Source organism: Tachypleus tridentatus, chromosome 10 (genome assembly GCF_004210375.1).
Source record: "Tachypleus tridentatus isolate NWPU-2018 chromosome 10, ASM421037v1, whole genome shotgun sequence".
NCBI lineage: Eukaryota > Metazoa > Arthropoda > Merostomata > Xiphosura > Limulidae > Tachypleus > Tachypleus tridentatus.
In genome coordinates this window covers 83758396-83774053 of record NC_134834.1, presented here as the reverse complement: position 1 = coordinate 83774053, position 15658 = coordinate 83758396, and the positions used below count along the sequence as shown (strand labels likewise).

At 34.7% G+C, this 15658-nt stretch overlaps 1 protein-coding gene across 2 annotated transcripts in view; it reads left to right on the top strand.

Moving 5' to 3' along the window:
• LOC143229746 (uncharacterized) overlaps positions 1-15658 on the top strand; it is a 28810-nt gene that overhangs the window by 942 nt on the left and 12210 nt on the right. Inside the window, exons 2-9 of one of the 2 annotated variants that reach the window (XM_076462499.1) lie at positions 1672-1764; positions 3071-3167; positions 4988-5096; positions 6767-6804; positions 8877-8986; positions 9308-9377; positions 10801-10856; positions 12303-12415. In XM_076462499.1, coding sequence (XP_076318614.1) covers positions 1672-1764; positions 3071-3167; positions 4988-5096; positions 6767-6804; positions 8877-8986; positions 9308-9377; positions 10801-10856; positions 12303-12415 — 686 coding nt within the window. The remainder of the gene's footprint in view (positions 1-1671; positions 1765-3070; positions 3168-4987; positions 5097-6766; positions 6805-8876; positions 8987-9307; positions 9378-10800; positions 10857-12302; positions 12416-15658) is intronic. The other variant, XM_076462500.1, reaches the window with a different exon arrangement.

Here is a 15658-nt window from a genome sequence, read left to right as displayed (position 1 = left end):
AACAGAAAAAACTCAGTGTTTTAGAATACCAATAAAACAGAATATAAAACTGATGACATGAATTTTGAATGATAATAGAAACAGAAAAGTTACTACTACCATAGCAACATGTAAGGTTATGGTAAAAGATTGTGGAGATAATATACAGAAAATAGACGCACACATTCACTGCATTGTGAGTTCTCAATACCAAAAACATCTTTAGGTCTATTTTGGTTTACAGACATCAGTTTTGATATCACTATAAAACATTAAATGATTAGTTTAATGATTAGGTGACTAAATGTTAATAGTTAATTCTAGTAGCATTGCAAGTATTGCTTTTAAGTTCTTTCAAAACGGAAAAATGTAGATGTTTGTGGGTGAAAAACAAAATCCACAATAAACATTGTTACTCAATCCTACAGTGAATATAAAAACTGTTTTGGATAATAAGACTGTTTCTGGACTACTTCTGCCTGTTTCTACAGCGAGACAACGTTTTGGTTTATATATTGAATACTTCTCTCTTTGGATAATGTTTCCATTCAACAATCCAGTTCGGACTGAGAAAGCTGGAATGCTCGAAACTTGGAATGTCCCGAACTCTTCAATATGGGCAGATATGCTTCACATTTGTAGGATAATTAAAAGTATGTTTGAATATACTTTCATGTTGTTAGGTATGTAAACCCAAACAACTGTGTGAACCATCACGATAAACAAAAGTAACAAAACTAAAATCAAACATGTTGTTGGTCTGAACATGCTTTATAGTCACTATGGGAAAAAAACATATGCACTGGATAGGTGAAGTGAAAAAAAAAGTGTCATTGGCCACTAAAATTAAAATAAATATATTAAAATGATCGTTTAGATTACAAATTTTTAGGTCCATAAACAATTAGGTTTGTTTGTTTGTTTTGAATTTCGCGCAAAGCTATACGATGGCTATCTGCGCTAGTCATCTCTAGTTTAGTAGTGTAAGACTAGAGGGAAGGCAGCTAGTCATCACCACCCACCGACAACTATTCAGCTACTCTTTTACCAACGAATAGTGGGATTGACCGTCACATTATAACGCCCCCACAGCTGAAAGGGCGAGCATGTCTTGTGTCACAGGGATTCGAACCTGCGGATTGAGAGTAGAGTACCTTAACCATCTGGCCATGCCGGGCCTAAACAATTAGCAAAATAAATATAACTGTATGCATTATTCGCTTCTGTAAAACATTGCTCTCCTTCTTCGGTCAAACGTTTGAAAGTATGTATAATATGGGGATGAATATTCGTGACTGGCTTTAACCGATAACCTTTTGATAATACTGCTGTTCTCTACAGGGCAAATAAAACGAACAACCAATTGTGTAAAGATATAATTCAGTAGCGAAACTTTAGAGTGGCGTTTCCTTGTAGTTACTGGGGCTCAATTCGCAATATGCGAGTCGCGGGATCAAAACCACACGCCGACCATTCTCATTCTTTCAGCCATGAATGCATTATAATAAGTTAATCAACTCCTCTTTCATCGGTAAAATAGCAAACAGTGGTGATTGGTACATCTGGTTGGTTGCCTTCCCTCTGGTCGACAGCAAATAACCTCTGTATCTATACTATACACAAAACAAACAGATAGCTATACTATACACAAAACAAACAGATATCTCCCTTAATTTTGTCTTAATTTTTCAGGATGGACCAGATCAAGATGTATCTTACGCACAGGAAAGTCCCTGCGTACCTACAAATCAAGGTGAAGAAATGGGCAGAATATTCATGGTCTAGGTATGCGTCCTATGCGTGTTCAAATAGTTCCTTCGTAGTGGTTAGTCTTAATGTCTAATCATTCTGCTAATAAAAATTATCTTATTATTTCGGACGCCACCCAAAATGTGGTCAGGATACGATTTATGATTGCATTCTCCTGCTGAGTGCTGCTGACTTTGATAAGCAGTAAGAAATAAGAAATGGCGACAGATGACCTTAGTAGTTTTGAAATAAAGACGAAACACAAATATCGACGCATAAGTCTTCACAACAAAATAATATAGTTTTGCCAGATTGGATTGAGGCGTTGTTTTGAAACAAGTCCCCTTAATGCTCTCTAGAAATTATTGGAGGTTTTTAATTCGAAATGTTGTTTTTATTTTGACTCAACATCGGTTAATAATCTTAAACTAGTAACAGGTTTCTACCGAAAGTTGTTTTTTTTATTTCTCTGAACATAAACCTATTCTTTGCGGTATGGCCTTGTCGGATGGGAATTTGTTAGGAACCAGATACATAAGTGTTAAACATGTCGCCATGGTACTATGGCTTACGCTTACTGGACACCCAACGCTACTCACCGTATCAATATACTATGTATATATACTGTCCAAGCAAAATGTGATTAACTTTTTGTAACATACTTGTCGTAATATTACTTAAAACAAATCATTCGTTAACAAAGAAATTCGTATTCTTCAACACGATAAAAATTGAATAATAAAATCTCTATTGTGCTGGTTTTTTTCAGTGTTAAATAGTTTCTAGAAAGTGATTATGTAAACAAAGCTAAAAAGTCAAAAACATTTTATTTTTGCATTTTTAATATCACTGGCGTTACTGGCCCTCTATCACTTTGTTACGTATAAATTTAATCCACTAATATTTAAGTCTTACTACTCGGACATTAATGACTGTTTTAGATCTTTACAGGCTATAGTTTATAACATAACCATTGTTGATTGCTATTTATTGGACGATACATCTTTTCCAGATGGTTATTTACAAACTAATGGATAAGTTATTACCATACCCACAAAACGAAACATACCTTTGTTGTTACCGACAACTGAAGGTTACAGTTTTACAATAATAGAGTTCTGATGTATTTAGGTTTTAACATATTAACAGGTAATCTTCATTATACTTGTACACCCCATCTGGTGTTTACCTTTTAGATTTACATGTGAACTGATGAATATTTTCTTGTATCATTTCAACACACACACGAGCCATACACTGGTTCTAGTTTTATGTACTACGTTGTCCATAAAGTGTTGTGTAACACAAATAAAATTTATTATTAATTATTTTCTATGTTCAGAACTCAAGCTACCGATGAATCAAGGCTGCTCCACATGCTACCAGAAAGTATTAGAGCGGAGATTGCAGTACACGTGCACTTGGACACTTTAAAAAAGGTAATGATGTCAAGTTTCTGAAACTAGATTGTATATTTTTATAAATTATTTTTAATCATGATGTCAAGTTTCTGAAACTAGATTGTATATTTTATAAATTATTTTTAATCATGATGTCAAGTTTCTGAAACTAGATTGTATATTTTATAACATGTTTAATGATGATGTCAAGTTTTATAAACTAGATTGTATATTTTATTAACGTTTTTAATGATGATGTCAAGTTTTATAAACTAGATTGTATATTTTATTAATTCTTTATAATAATGATGTCAAGTTTTATAAACTAGATTGTATATTTTATTAATTCTTTTTAATAATGATGTCAAGTTTTATAAACTAGATTGTATATTTTATTAATTATTTTTAATCATGATGTCAAGTTTTATAAATTAAATTGTATATTTATATAAACTATTTTAATCACTTTCTTCCTTTTTATCCTGATGTTTTAGCACTAAATAAAGTAATAGCTGTAAACCAGAGCCACTGACTGATCTTGAAAGCTTTAACGTTACTAATAATGAGTGTAGTGTTAAATATTATTGTGCCTTATTAAGTGTGATAGCTCAGTATTTATTACTACTGTGAATTATAAAATATGATAAACTCGGATAAAATATAATAAAGGAGAAATTAACACGCAATAACAGACACCCTTCTTCAAGCAGTAAAGATCCTCTTACATTGAAATTACAAAATTTGTCTGCCTGAAACGTTTTACAGAATAAAACTAAAAAAAGAAAAAGGTTTTATTTAGACGTATTAATTTTTATTTCATCCGAGGTTTATGCTCCCCATTACAGAACAATAACTACATTAAAGTATGATAGTCTAACATGTAATATTGGTGTGTACGGTAGTCTAATCTTTAGTATCATTGTACGTTTTTAAGCATAAATCTCTAATGTAGGGTATCCGAAAATGAATATACCAAAAATAAGATGAATAAATCTATTGTTATTTGAAACAACAACAAACATTGAATACAAAACCTAGAAGTATGCTTGTTAGTTTAATCTTAATCATTAATAGACCTCTACACGTCTTCTATCAGTATTATTTCTTGGCAATTTTGCAGAAACTTTTGCAGGTCATTCTTCACGGTTTAATAATTGTTTTTGTTTTGAATTTCGTACAAAGCTACTTGAGGGCTATCTGTGCTAGCCGTCCCTAATTTAGCAGTGTAAGACTAGATAGAGGGAAGGCAGCTAGTCATCACCACCCACCGCCAACTCTTGGACTACTCTTTTACCAGCGAATAGTGGGATTGACCGTCACATTATAACGCCCCTACGGCTGAAAGGGCGAGCATGTTTGGCGCGATGGGGATGCGTACCCGCGACCCAAGGATTACGAGTCGATTGCCTTAACACGCTTGGCCATGCTGGACCTGGTTTAATAATACATAATTATTTTGTATATTTAAATTATAACCATTAATAATAAAATAAAACATCCCCAAGAGAACTTTTCCTGAAAGTTTTAAAAAACCTTAATTTGCCCTTATTATCCAATCTGTTCCTTAGCTTCTAATTAATTTTCCATGTCACAATGTCATCAATATCCGTACTAACTGATATTTTAGTATTGTAATCAGTGTAATTTACTGACGGTCACCTCCAGGAAACCAACGTGTCATCAGTAAGTGTGGTAATTTATTTCAGTATTGTAGTAATCAATTTCATCATGGCACCTACCTCTACTTAAGCACAGTGACATCATTACCTGTGATATGTACATTTTAGTATGCAGTAATTAATGTAATTACGTTGTAACCATCCACATCTGAAAATATGAACATTTCTTCTCTATGATAGGTTAAGATTTTTGAACAGTGCGAACATGGATTTCTTTGCGAGCTCGTTTTAAAACTACGATCCCAGATCTATTCCCCAGGAGACTACATCTGCCGAGCTGGAGAAACAGGTAGGCTACTTTCATAGGTGTTCGAAAATGGCTTATTTCCGATGATTGAATCGTTTAAACACAGCAGCTGGATACTTCAAAATGATGAATAAATACTCGTATTTCTCACTCTTGTTTGAAACGTGAATAAATTCGTAGGATCTTGTACTGAGGTTAATCGCACTTACTCTGATCACAGTATATTTTTAAATTATGACCATAATCACCACGGAGTTGTATTGGTTAAGGTTCTGCTAGATATGTTATATAATACTGTTGTGATTCTAGATTTTTGTACCATCTTTATAAACAAAAACATAAAAACAACATTTGATCACGAAATAAGGCTGGAAGTTTATGAGCTTTTAAGTTCCGAATTTTTGTTTATTACATTGTTAACTGTACCCAGAGATATACCAAGCTCTTCGTAATTCGTTTTTGAGTTAGACGATTTTTCTTCATAACAATAGCCTTCATTTTGCCATATTGGATTGAGGCATTGTTTTGAAACATATTAGTTCCCTTAATGCTTTCTAGAGATTATTGGAGGTTTTTTTATTCGAAATGTTGTTTTTATTTTGACTCAACATCGGTTAATAATCTTAAACTAGTAACAGGTTTCTACCGAAAGTTGTTTTTTTTTTATTTCTCTAAACATAAACCTATCCTTTGCGGTATGGCCCTTGTCGGATGGGAATTTGTTAGGAACCAGATACATAAGTGTTAAACATGTCGCCATGGTACTATGGCTTACGCTTACTGGACACTCAACGCTACTCACCGTATCAATATACTATGTATATATACTGTCCAAGCAAAATGTGATTAACTTTTTGTAACATACTTGTCATAACATTATAATGCTTTCTTTAATCTCCAAAATTACTTATTATTGCTGCATAATCAAGATTTATTTTAACAACTTTAGGTCGCAGAAACACTGATTAAGATTTCTTACGATATAATAATCTAATTTTTCGCTACAATTAAAGTTCTGCAATGGACGGACTTATTTCCGGTTTTTCCTCAGGTTACTTAAAACAAATCATTCGTTAACAAAAAAATTCGTATTCTTCCACACGATAAAAAATTGAATAATAAAAACTCTATTGTGCTGGTTTTTTTCACTGTTAAATAGTTTCCAGAAAGTTATTTTGTAAACAAAGCTGAAAAGTCAAAAACCTCTTATTTTTGCATTTTTAATATCACTGGTGTCACTGGCCTTCTATCACTTTGTTACGTATAAATTTAATCCATGAATATTCTTTTATCAGAGATTGTATTGTCCAATAAATTTCAAAGTAAGATAAGCATGTTTTATATCATATTCTTACATTCATTATAAATATTTCATTATTGATTGAACATCAATTGTCTAAAACTTCGAAAAGTTATAAAAGTAAACAATTAATGACGTCATATTATTTTGTTCATCTATACTAACAATCTTCCTTCAGTCAACCGTTAACCAGGTTTTTAAGCTATCGTTATTTGCTTGTCAATTGTAAGGCTTCTATTTTAACTTTCTAACGAATAACTACCTATTTTTAAGACTTTATGCTTAGACGATGATGTTTTCTGTATTTTTTGTTTACCTGCGCCATTATTGGATGGTAAATGTTTTGTTTCGTACAAAGTGAAAATATTCAGTGATTTTTAATTTTTTTTTCCTATTCACGCTGCTTTCGTAGGGAGAGAAATGTACATTATCAACCATGGTAAGGTGGAGGTAAGATAAAATTAGGCCTAGATGGGATTAATGTCTTGTCATAGAATAGAATTTCATTTCAGATAACTTAGGCATAAGTTATTGCACCATTGTAATTGAAACTGTATTAGAATTAAAAGGAAAATATCCCTTACAACATCAAAAGTTATTGTTGTAGTACTGGTCTACAAGTTCGTTTGTAAATATTATGTTACTCTGGTTTGCATCAGGTACAATTTTTATGCGATTGCAGTAATGTAATGTTACTCAGTAATATTACACAAAAATAAGTCTCCCTGATAACTAAACTACAAACAGTTCTAGAAACTGCTTATAAAAGTATGAACAATTACAAGAAGTACTGATCAAGAAAATAGATTGCTTTAGTTCTAACTTTTCAAAAGCGATACGATAATTTTAATGTTTTTTTTATTTACTGTTGTTTCGACGTAACAATCAATGCATAAATTGAAAAAATGCATTAAACATTTTTTGTATATTTCTTAATGCTTACGAAAAAGAAAGTTTCAACAACAAACACAAAAACAGAGCTAAGAGAATTTGTCAATGTATCTTCCAGTAATTTCTAAAAAAAGAAAAAAGAAGTAAAAGGCAGATGTTTTTATTAGCCTACTGCTGTGAGTATACCAGTTCTGGGAAATACAGTAAAACCGTCTAATAAATATATTAGGCCTCGTCACGTCACATTCGTAGCGATAAGGAAATTCAGAGCGCGGTCTTTTACTTATTTCCTAAGAGTAGCACAAGAATTGGCGGTGGGTGGTGATGACTAGCTGCCTTCCCCCTAGTCTTGCACTGCCAAATTAGGGACGGCTAGCGCATATAGCCCTTGAGTAGCTTTGCGCGAAATTCAAAACAAAAAAAAACAAAAAATTTACTTCTACCCACTAATCACTATATATATTTAATCTGTAATACAAAACAAGCCTTAACCACAATACAGTATATATATATTTAATCTGTAATACAAAACAAGCCTTAACCACAATACAGTATTGCATGACCAAAACGAACTCGCAATCGTCTTTAGTTTCATCTCTAGCTTTAGTGCGCTCAGCAGGTGACTCATTATTTTGTTATATAGGGCACAAAAACACAAAGAAATAACAACGAGCGATTGCATGAGAATGTGTTAATAAATGAGAGGGGAAGACGGTCATCCCTAGGAGCAGCTGATTAGGTTGTGGCCATGGTGGGTTAAGAAGACATAAAGTAAATTTTTCGCAACTCGACAATGGGTTTATGATAATTTGAGGGTAGCGGGTTCGCATCCCTGTCGCGCCAAACATGCTCGCCCTTTCAGCCGTGGGGGCGTTATAATGTGAAGATCAATCCCACTATTCGTTGGTAAAAGAGTAGCCCAAGAGTTGGCGGTAGGTGGTGATGACTAGCTGCCTCCTTTCTAGTCTTACATTGCTAAATTAGGGATGGCTAGCGTAGATAGCCTTCGAGTAGCTTTGCGCGAAATTTGAAACAAACAAACAAACAGTGTTGCGTTGTGGTCAAGACTTGATATGTTTTATACGGACGTTCTATTTCGTCGTAAGTTTAGTCATGGTGTTTTTACTGCAGCCCTTCATTTTGATATCAGTATTAACTCTTTAAATAATGTTTTATTATGTATATATATATATATATTAAACATTAAGAAGAAAATATTAACAAGAGTACTTTTGGTAGTGTACAGTTGAGAATATTGAAAAGCTATGCGATAGCAACATTACATCCCTTACTTTTTGAAAGCCCCCTAGTGGCAAAGCGATGTCTGCGGACTGGTGATACTATACACTGGGTTTCAATACCCGTGGTGGGCACGACACAGCTAGCCGTTGTATGATTGTGTGCATAAGTACAAACAAACAGTATTCTGAAAACCAGAAGAGTAGTATAGCATCTAGCGATTATAAAAAACATTAACACTGTCAAATAAAATAAGCTTGCAAGATAGGTGATGCAGAAAATAATAGTGAACAGGTGTGTAATAAATAATAACAACGCTGTTGGTTGAGGTTTTATTTCAGGATAATTAGTAACTTGTATAACATTGAAATGTTTTTGTTTGATATTCACAGGTCGTTGTTGCCAACCCAGTCACTGACGAAGAAGTCGTTGTAGCAGTACTTTGTGAAGGAAATTATTTTGGTGAAATCAGTCTGTTGAGATTAGATGGAGTTCAAAACCGGTATTAATTAGCCATTATTTAATCCCTAGGACACGTGACGCTTTTCGCAATAATGATAATAATAGTAGAAACTAACTGTCCAGGTTCTAATTAGTCACGAAATGTGAAATGAATTATTAATCCTAGTAATACAATTGGTTTCAGTCTGACAAGAGGTTTTCGTCAAAAACGTACCCTGGTGGTTATAATTTAATTAAATTCACTAATATCATAGCGAAAAATCTATCTAATGAATAGGGCAGAATTTAAAAACATCTAACACCAGTGTTAACCTGAGTCGTGTAGATACTGATGTTTCTGTTTTATTTTATTTGTACGCAGGCGCACTGCTGATGTTCGGTCAGTTGGATATTCGGAATTACTGTGTTTATCTCGGAAAGATCTAATGACAGTGAGTTGATTATTACCACGTTTACTTACGTTCAAAATATGTCAAAAGTTGATCCATCTGTAAACTATCAAAAAGGGAAGAGAAATAGTAACATGAGACAGGATTCAACAATCAAGTACTATAACGTAGGAAGCCATCATTAAAAAAACAATATCCATAATTGATCTTACAGAGTTTATGATTGTGTTTCTTCTATTTCAAACATTTATTACAGATTTATATTCAGTTAATTACGACTGTAGACATCTGGAGAAAAATTCACATTTGATACAATGATTATTTGTTCCGTAACGAAAGTAAAGCATTTTTGTTAACAAACATCTTTATCACAATTCTATCGTTAACGTAGTAAAATATTTTACGTATATACGAGGTCTGTTCAAAAAATACGCGGACTGTTTGAATTGAGCGACTTCAGTTGGTTCCAGGGGAATCCGCTTGGTGTCTCTAGGTTCGCACAGATCAGCTGATTACGACGCCATTTCCCGATTGCAGATATCTTCATTTGTGTATTAGCTACGCGGTTTTAAGTGAAGTGCGATTTTTTCGTTTGGCGGATTTCAGAATAAATGACCTCAAGGAACAACGACTTGCTGTGAAATTTGTGTTAAACTTGGAAAATCTGCGACAGAAACTTTTGCTATGCTTCACACGGCTTACGGTGATGTTGCTATGAATCGTACGGCATGTTTCAAGTGGCATGAACGTTTTAAGGATGGTCGACAGTCCATTGAAGATGATGAACGTCCTAGACGTCCTTCCACGTCAACTGACGACCCACACGTCGACAAAATCAACATCCTGGTGCGGGCAAATCGACGTCTGACTGTCAGGGGAGCTTGCTGAAGAGTTTGGGATATCAGTTGGATCTTGTTACGAAGTTTTGACCGAAAAAATGAAGATGCAACGCGTTGCTGCGAAATTTGTGCCTCAGAACTCGTGAGTTTTTGGCCAAACACTCGATCACTGTTCTTCCCCACCCCCACCCCTACTCACCTAACCTTGCTCCTTGCGATTGTTTTATGTTCCCCAAACTCAAAAGACCCTTGAAAGGAAGAAGATTTGAGACGATTCCCGAGATTAAGGCAAATGCGACGAAGGAGCTGGAGAACATTACAAAAGATGCGTACCAGAACTGTTTCAACAAGTGGAAACACCGTTGGGATAAGTGTGTGCGTTGGGGAGGAGAGTACTTTGAAGGGGTCCCAGACCTGTAACTTCTAAATAAAGTACATTTTGTTTTATGACGTCAGTCCGCGTATTTTTTTTGAACAGCCATCGTATATATATATGTATGTATGTATATATAAACATACGTTTCCTCATTTCCGGTAAAATGTCAAATGATCCATAGTTTATTCAGTAAAATATCTCCATAGTTTCGAATAGTTATTCATATCAAATATAATATATTATTTCATAGGCCCTGGTGGAGTATCCCGAAGCTAAAGCTATACTGGAAGTCCATGCTCGAGAAAGGTGCGTATCAACTTTAAAATATAAATCGTTTGTTTTAAATAAAACTTAAAGCCATTTGAGTGTGCTAAACATTTTTATCAATTTGAAAGTAACTTCTGGAACAAACATTCCGTGTACTTTATTACATCTTATTTCATCTATTAACACTACAGTTTGATTTTACTTGCACCATCTTATTGGAATATAATCATGGTGTCATTCACCTATTAACAAAGGAAAGGCCCGACATGGCCAGATGGTTAAGGCACTCGACTCGTAATCTGAAAGTCGCGGGTTCGAATCCCCGTCACGCCAAACATGTTCGTTCTTTCAGCCGTGGGTACGTTATAATGTGACGGTCAATCCCACTATTCGTTGGTAAAAGAATAGACCAAGAGTTGGCAGTGGATAGTGATGACTAGCTGCCTTCTCTCTAGTCATAAACTGAAAATTAGGGACAGATAGCCTTCATGTAGCTTTGCACGAAATTCAAAACAAACCAAGCCTCATGTCTCTGAGTCCACAAATAAAGATACATTGGTTAAACCATATAAAATCCACAAAGTTGCATAAAACTTGTTTTCTAAATATGTTCTTTTGTACTCTGTATCTTAAACAAGTTAAAAGTTAATTGACAGAAAGAACAAAATCATATACTCAAACCTAGAGACTAGACTTTCTTATTACTATGTCTGCGACCTACATAAAATAACAGACATTACTTCTATTTGTTTGGACTGTATACAGATAGCAGATATTAGTGCTATCATTCAAGGCCCTCCATAAGAAATCAAACGTTACACCTTTCAGTCTGGGACCTTCAAACGACAGATAATATTCCCATCTGTCACTATAAACTGTAGAAGACACAGAAAAAAAAAACATTATTTATACCAGCCTGGGTCTCGCATAGTAAACCACACTCCCAGCAGTCTTTTCCTACATCGTTCCTCTGGGTACCACTGAAGATAGTTCACAATACACACATAAATCTGGATCCAACAAAGTCAGTAAATATTACTGATTATTGTATAAAACCTAAATAAATTACAGTATGTACCACCAAAACTAACTTAATGGAAAATACTTCATTGATATTTTTCTTAAGCCTCAGAACAGTAAACAATCTACGTTTAACCTCATAACATGTTTACCAATAAAAGAAATAATAATAGACTGCTCAACATACTCGATTTAACACCAATTTTTATTACATTCAAGAAATGCAATTCTCTTTAAAAAAAAAAGAGAATATGTGGACCGAAAACTGACAAGTTCAGACCTCATTAATCCAGCAGGAAACACACTTCAAATTTTACAGAAATTTTACTGAGGTCATTGTCTTACAGGAGTGGAATCTTCTTCGAAAAGTTTGAGCTAATTCTTTTATAACGTTTTCATTGACCTAACTGAAACTAGGTATTTTTTTGTGGATTAATTTCGTGTTGTTTTTTTCGTTTGTATCAGAATCAAAACTAATCTTCAAGCTAAGAGAACTTTCAGCGTGGATACCATAATGGAGACTGGAGATGACAGCGACACCTTTCGATCTGCAAGGGAACGAGACAGAGAAGAAAAACGTAACTTTTGAGTTTTATCTTCTGAAAGATAGACATTATTTAACAGTTATATTCCCGACCTCCATATATTGTAATTTTTCATATTTTTTTTCTAAAATTTTCACTTGAAATTTTAAGAAAAATAAAAGTTTATCTCGCGCAATAAAACATTTCGTTTAAATCGTTCCTTCCGTGATATCCATCGTCCCCTAAATCATCAATAATATTCTACCATAGTGATTGTTCAAGAAACGCCGTAGGCAACCGAACTTCGTAAGAAGTTCACGAGTAGACACGAGCTCTTAATTCACGGATGAATATAAAAACGTGAAACCTTTTAATAATTATGAACAAATATGCAACGAAAGTCGTAATAATGTGTCCGTGCAGTCAAGTCGTGAATCTAGTGAAATTAAAGAAAGTCGTTATTTATTATCGTTTATTAAGTTAGTTAAACCTTAAGGTTTGTTTAGAATTTTATTACGTATTATTTCAGGCTTTTATCTGACTGTTTAAATTATGTTCTCTAATTCTTTATTTTCGCTGAAGCTCTGTATTTCTTAACTGGTAAATTAGCACACAGTAAATATATATGTTTATATAGGGGTGACAGTTCTCTAGTTTATAGTTGCTCTGAAGATAAACTCTAACCTTCCGTGATATTCAGAACTTCCGAACATTACAATCATACGTTTGCTACATGCCACTTTGGAATCAAGTCTAAATATTGCAAAGTCTGAAGTCTGATGTTCCAAATAATGAAGAAAAAACAAACACTGGTACAAGTAATTCTTATCGTCAAAATTATCTCTGTAATTAATCGTTTCTCTACACTCTATTGTCGTGATTGTACTTGAACCATTGGAAACAAAGATGTCTTCCCAGGCAAAGAGGATCATCCCTGGAATGCATGTAGCACGTGATGAAAAACGATTGGACAGGTAGGGCTATCTTGAAACATTTGAATCATCGTGGAGGTGGATATCGTGGTAAAATCTAATGTTTCCTACATTACTACTAGTATGAGAAGTGGTGTTTGTGGGTCAACCATTATGTACTCATCCATTTCTTTTCAAAAGCACCAGTGTAGTGATAATAAGGTATATGGACACTGGGATAAACTCTTGCAATGCGTGTAATTGTAACTAGACACTTATAGTAAGGGACTGCTTTCAATCATGCACACCTAAAAACTTAGTTTATTTTTATTTAAAACGAAAACAGCAAACTTTCGACGACTGTTTTCTAACAAACTATCGTGTTCTAAATTCTCCAAAACACAATATTTACTCATAGTATAACACCAAGCACAGTTATTTACGTATACGTCATGTGTTTCGAAATACAACTATAGTTTTAAGTAATTTGAACAAATGAAAGACTATATGCATACAAAAAGACGTGTTGTTGTTTTTTTCAAAATGAACCACATGACGCAAAAGATTGGCACACGCGTCTGTGTTTGTGAAATTATAAAAGGAAATCGTCCTTTGATGTTAATATTGGTGTTATTATTGTGTACAATATTGCTAGCCATACTTCGTGTAGTGTATGGTGACTTTCCTGCGTCATAAATAAACTTTCCTCTTCTTATCTTGTTTCACATGGAGAAAACATCACATCAGGGGCACATCACACCAATATCACTCACGTCACGTCATTCTCTCATATTTTTCAACTCTTTCCTTTGTCTTTAGTGTATTCAATATATTCATCTAGTTCTGTAGTGACTTTTCAGGCCAAGTCTCCTCAAACTAATCTGTATGGTCAGTATGAATTAACTTTGTAAAAGGGTTGAATCTTTTACTTTGTTAACCTAGTTTTTGCAAGACCAAGTAAAGAGGAGTCAACTTAAGATCAGCTACAGTCACTGTGTTTAATGTAAAGATAGTGACTGTAAGGTGAGTGATTGCCTGCCTATCCCTTTGTAATAAAGTCACATCAAGCCCCTTCTCCCAGGGATACTAACTAACTCTGCTCACGTGACCTACTTCTTCATAGTCAGGCAATAACTTCTTTCAACCGGTGACACTTGGTATTCTTGACTTCCAATAATCATGTCAACAAGTTTTCTAGTTGTGGCTAGTGGTATGCCATCACATCAACCAGTGGCTGTGAATTCAACACGTGTATGGCCAGGTGGTAAAGGCATTCGACTTGCATTATAAGGGTCGCGGGTTCGAATCCCCGTCACATAAAATATGCTTGTCCTTTTAGCTGTGGAGTTGTTATGATGTTAAAATCATTTCCAGTATTCATAGCGAAGTCCAAGAATTGGCAGTAGGTGGTATTGACTGGCTGTATTCCCTTTAGTCTTACGCTGCTAAATTATGGACTACTTGCACTGATAGCCCTCGTGCAGCGAAGCGCGAAATTAAAAAAAACAACACCAACCAACACGTGTAACGCTTTTCGTTGTTTGTCATGTCGTTATGATATAACGGACATAGCTCTTGCAGCTATGACAGTTTGTATTACTATCTTAGCCATCTCAATTGAATGTGAATCCTCTAATAATTAGTGGCTTAATTATGACCGCGTAGCCTCCTCAAATGAGGAGAGCGGGGACAAAGGACCTGATAACGATTAACGATAAAGGTACATGTACGAGGCCCAATTACTTTATATGCGGGGGAACGGGACGTATTTTGTAATTACGCTGACAATAATACTATAGTTTAACTACCCAGTACGAGATGATTTTACAGAAGATAAACCTTGTCAAAGCCTGGTCCGTTTAGACTTTGCGGAATGCTGAGACAAACAAGCGTAGCCAAAGAGTTTGTGGTTAGTGAATTAAAAAAAAAAAAGCAAGCAATATAATTGTAACAACATTCACTGTTATGTTTTGTTTGTTTAGAATTAAGCACAAGGCTACACAATGGTGAGTCGGCAGGCATGCCGCGGGGGTTCACTGTTATCACAAGCTTGTTTGGGCAAATGACTCAATGCATTGATATCATACGGGTGTTTCAGGTAGAAGTAATAAAACCTTCTGGAATCTTCAATTCGTGAACTAATGTATTGCATGTGCGTTTAAATGTCGCCCGTGGCATATTCCGACAGAGCACGGCATAGCCAGATCATTAAAGCACTCGACTCGTAATCTGAGGGTCGTGGATTCGAATCCCCATCAAACCAAGCACGATCGCCCTTTCAACTGTTAGGGCGTTATAATGATATGGTCAATCCCACTATTCGTTGGTAAAAGAGTAGTCTAAGAGTTGGCAGTGGGTGGTGATGACTAGCTGCCTTCCCTCTAGT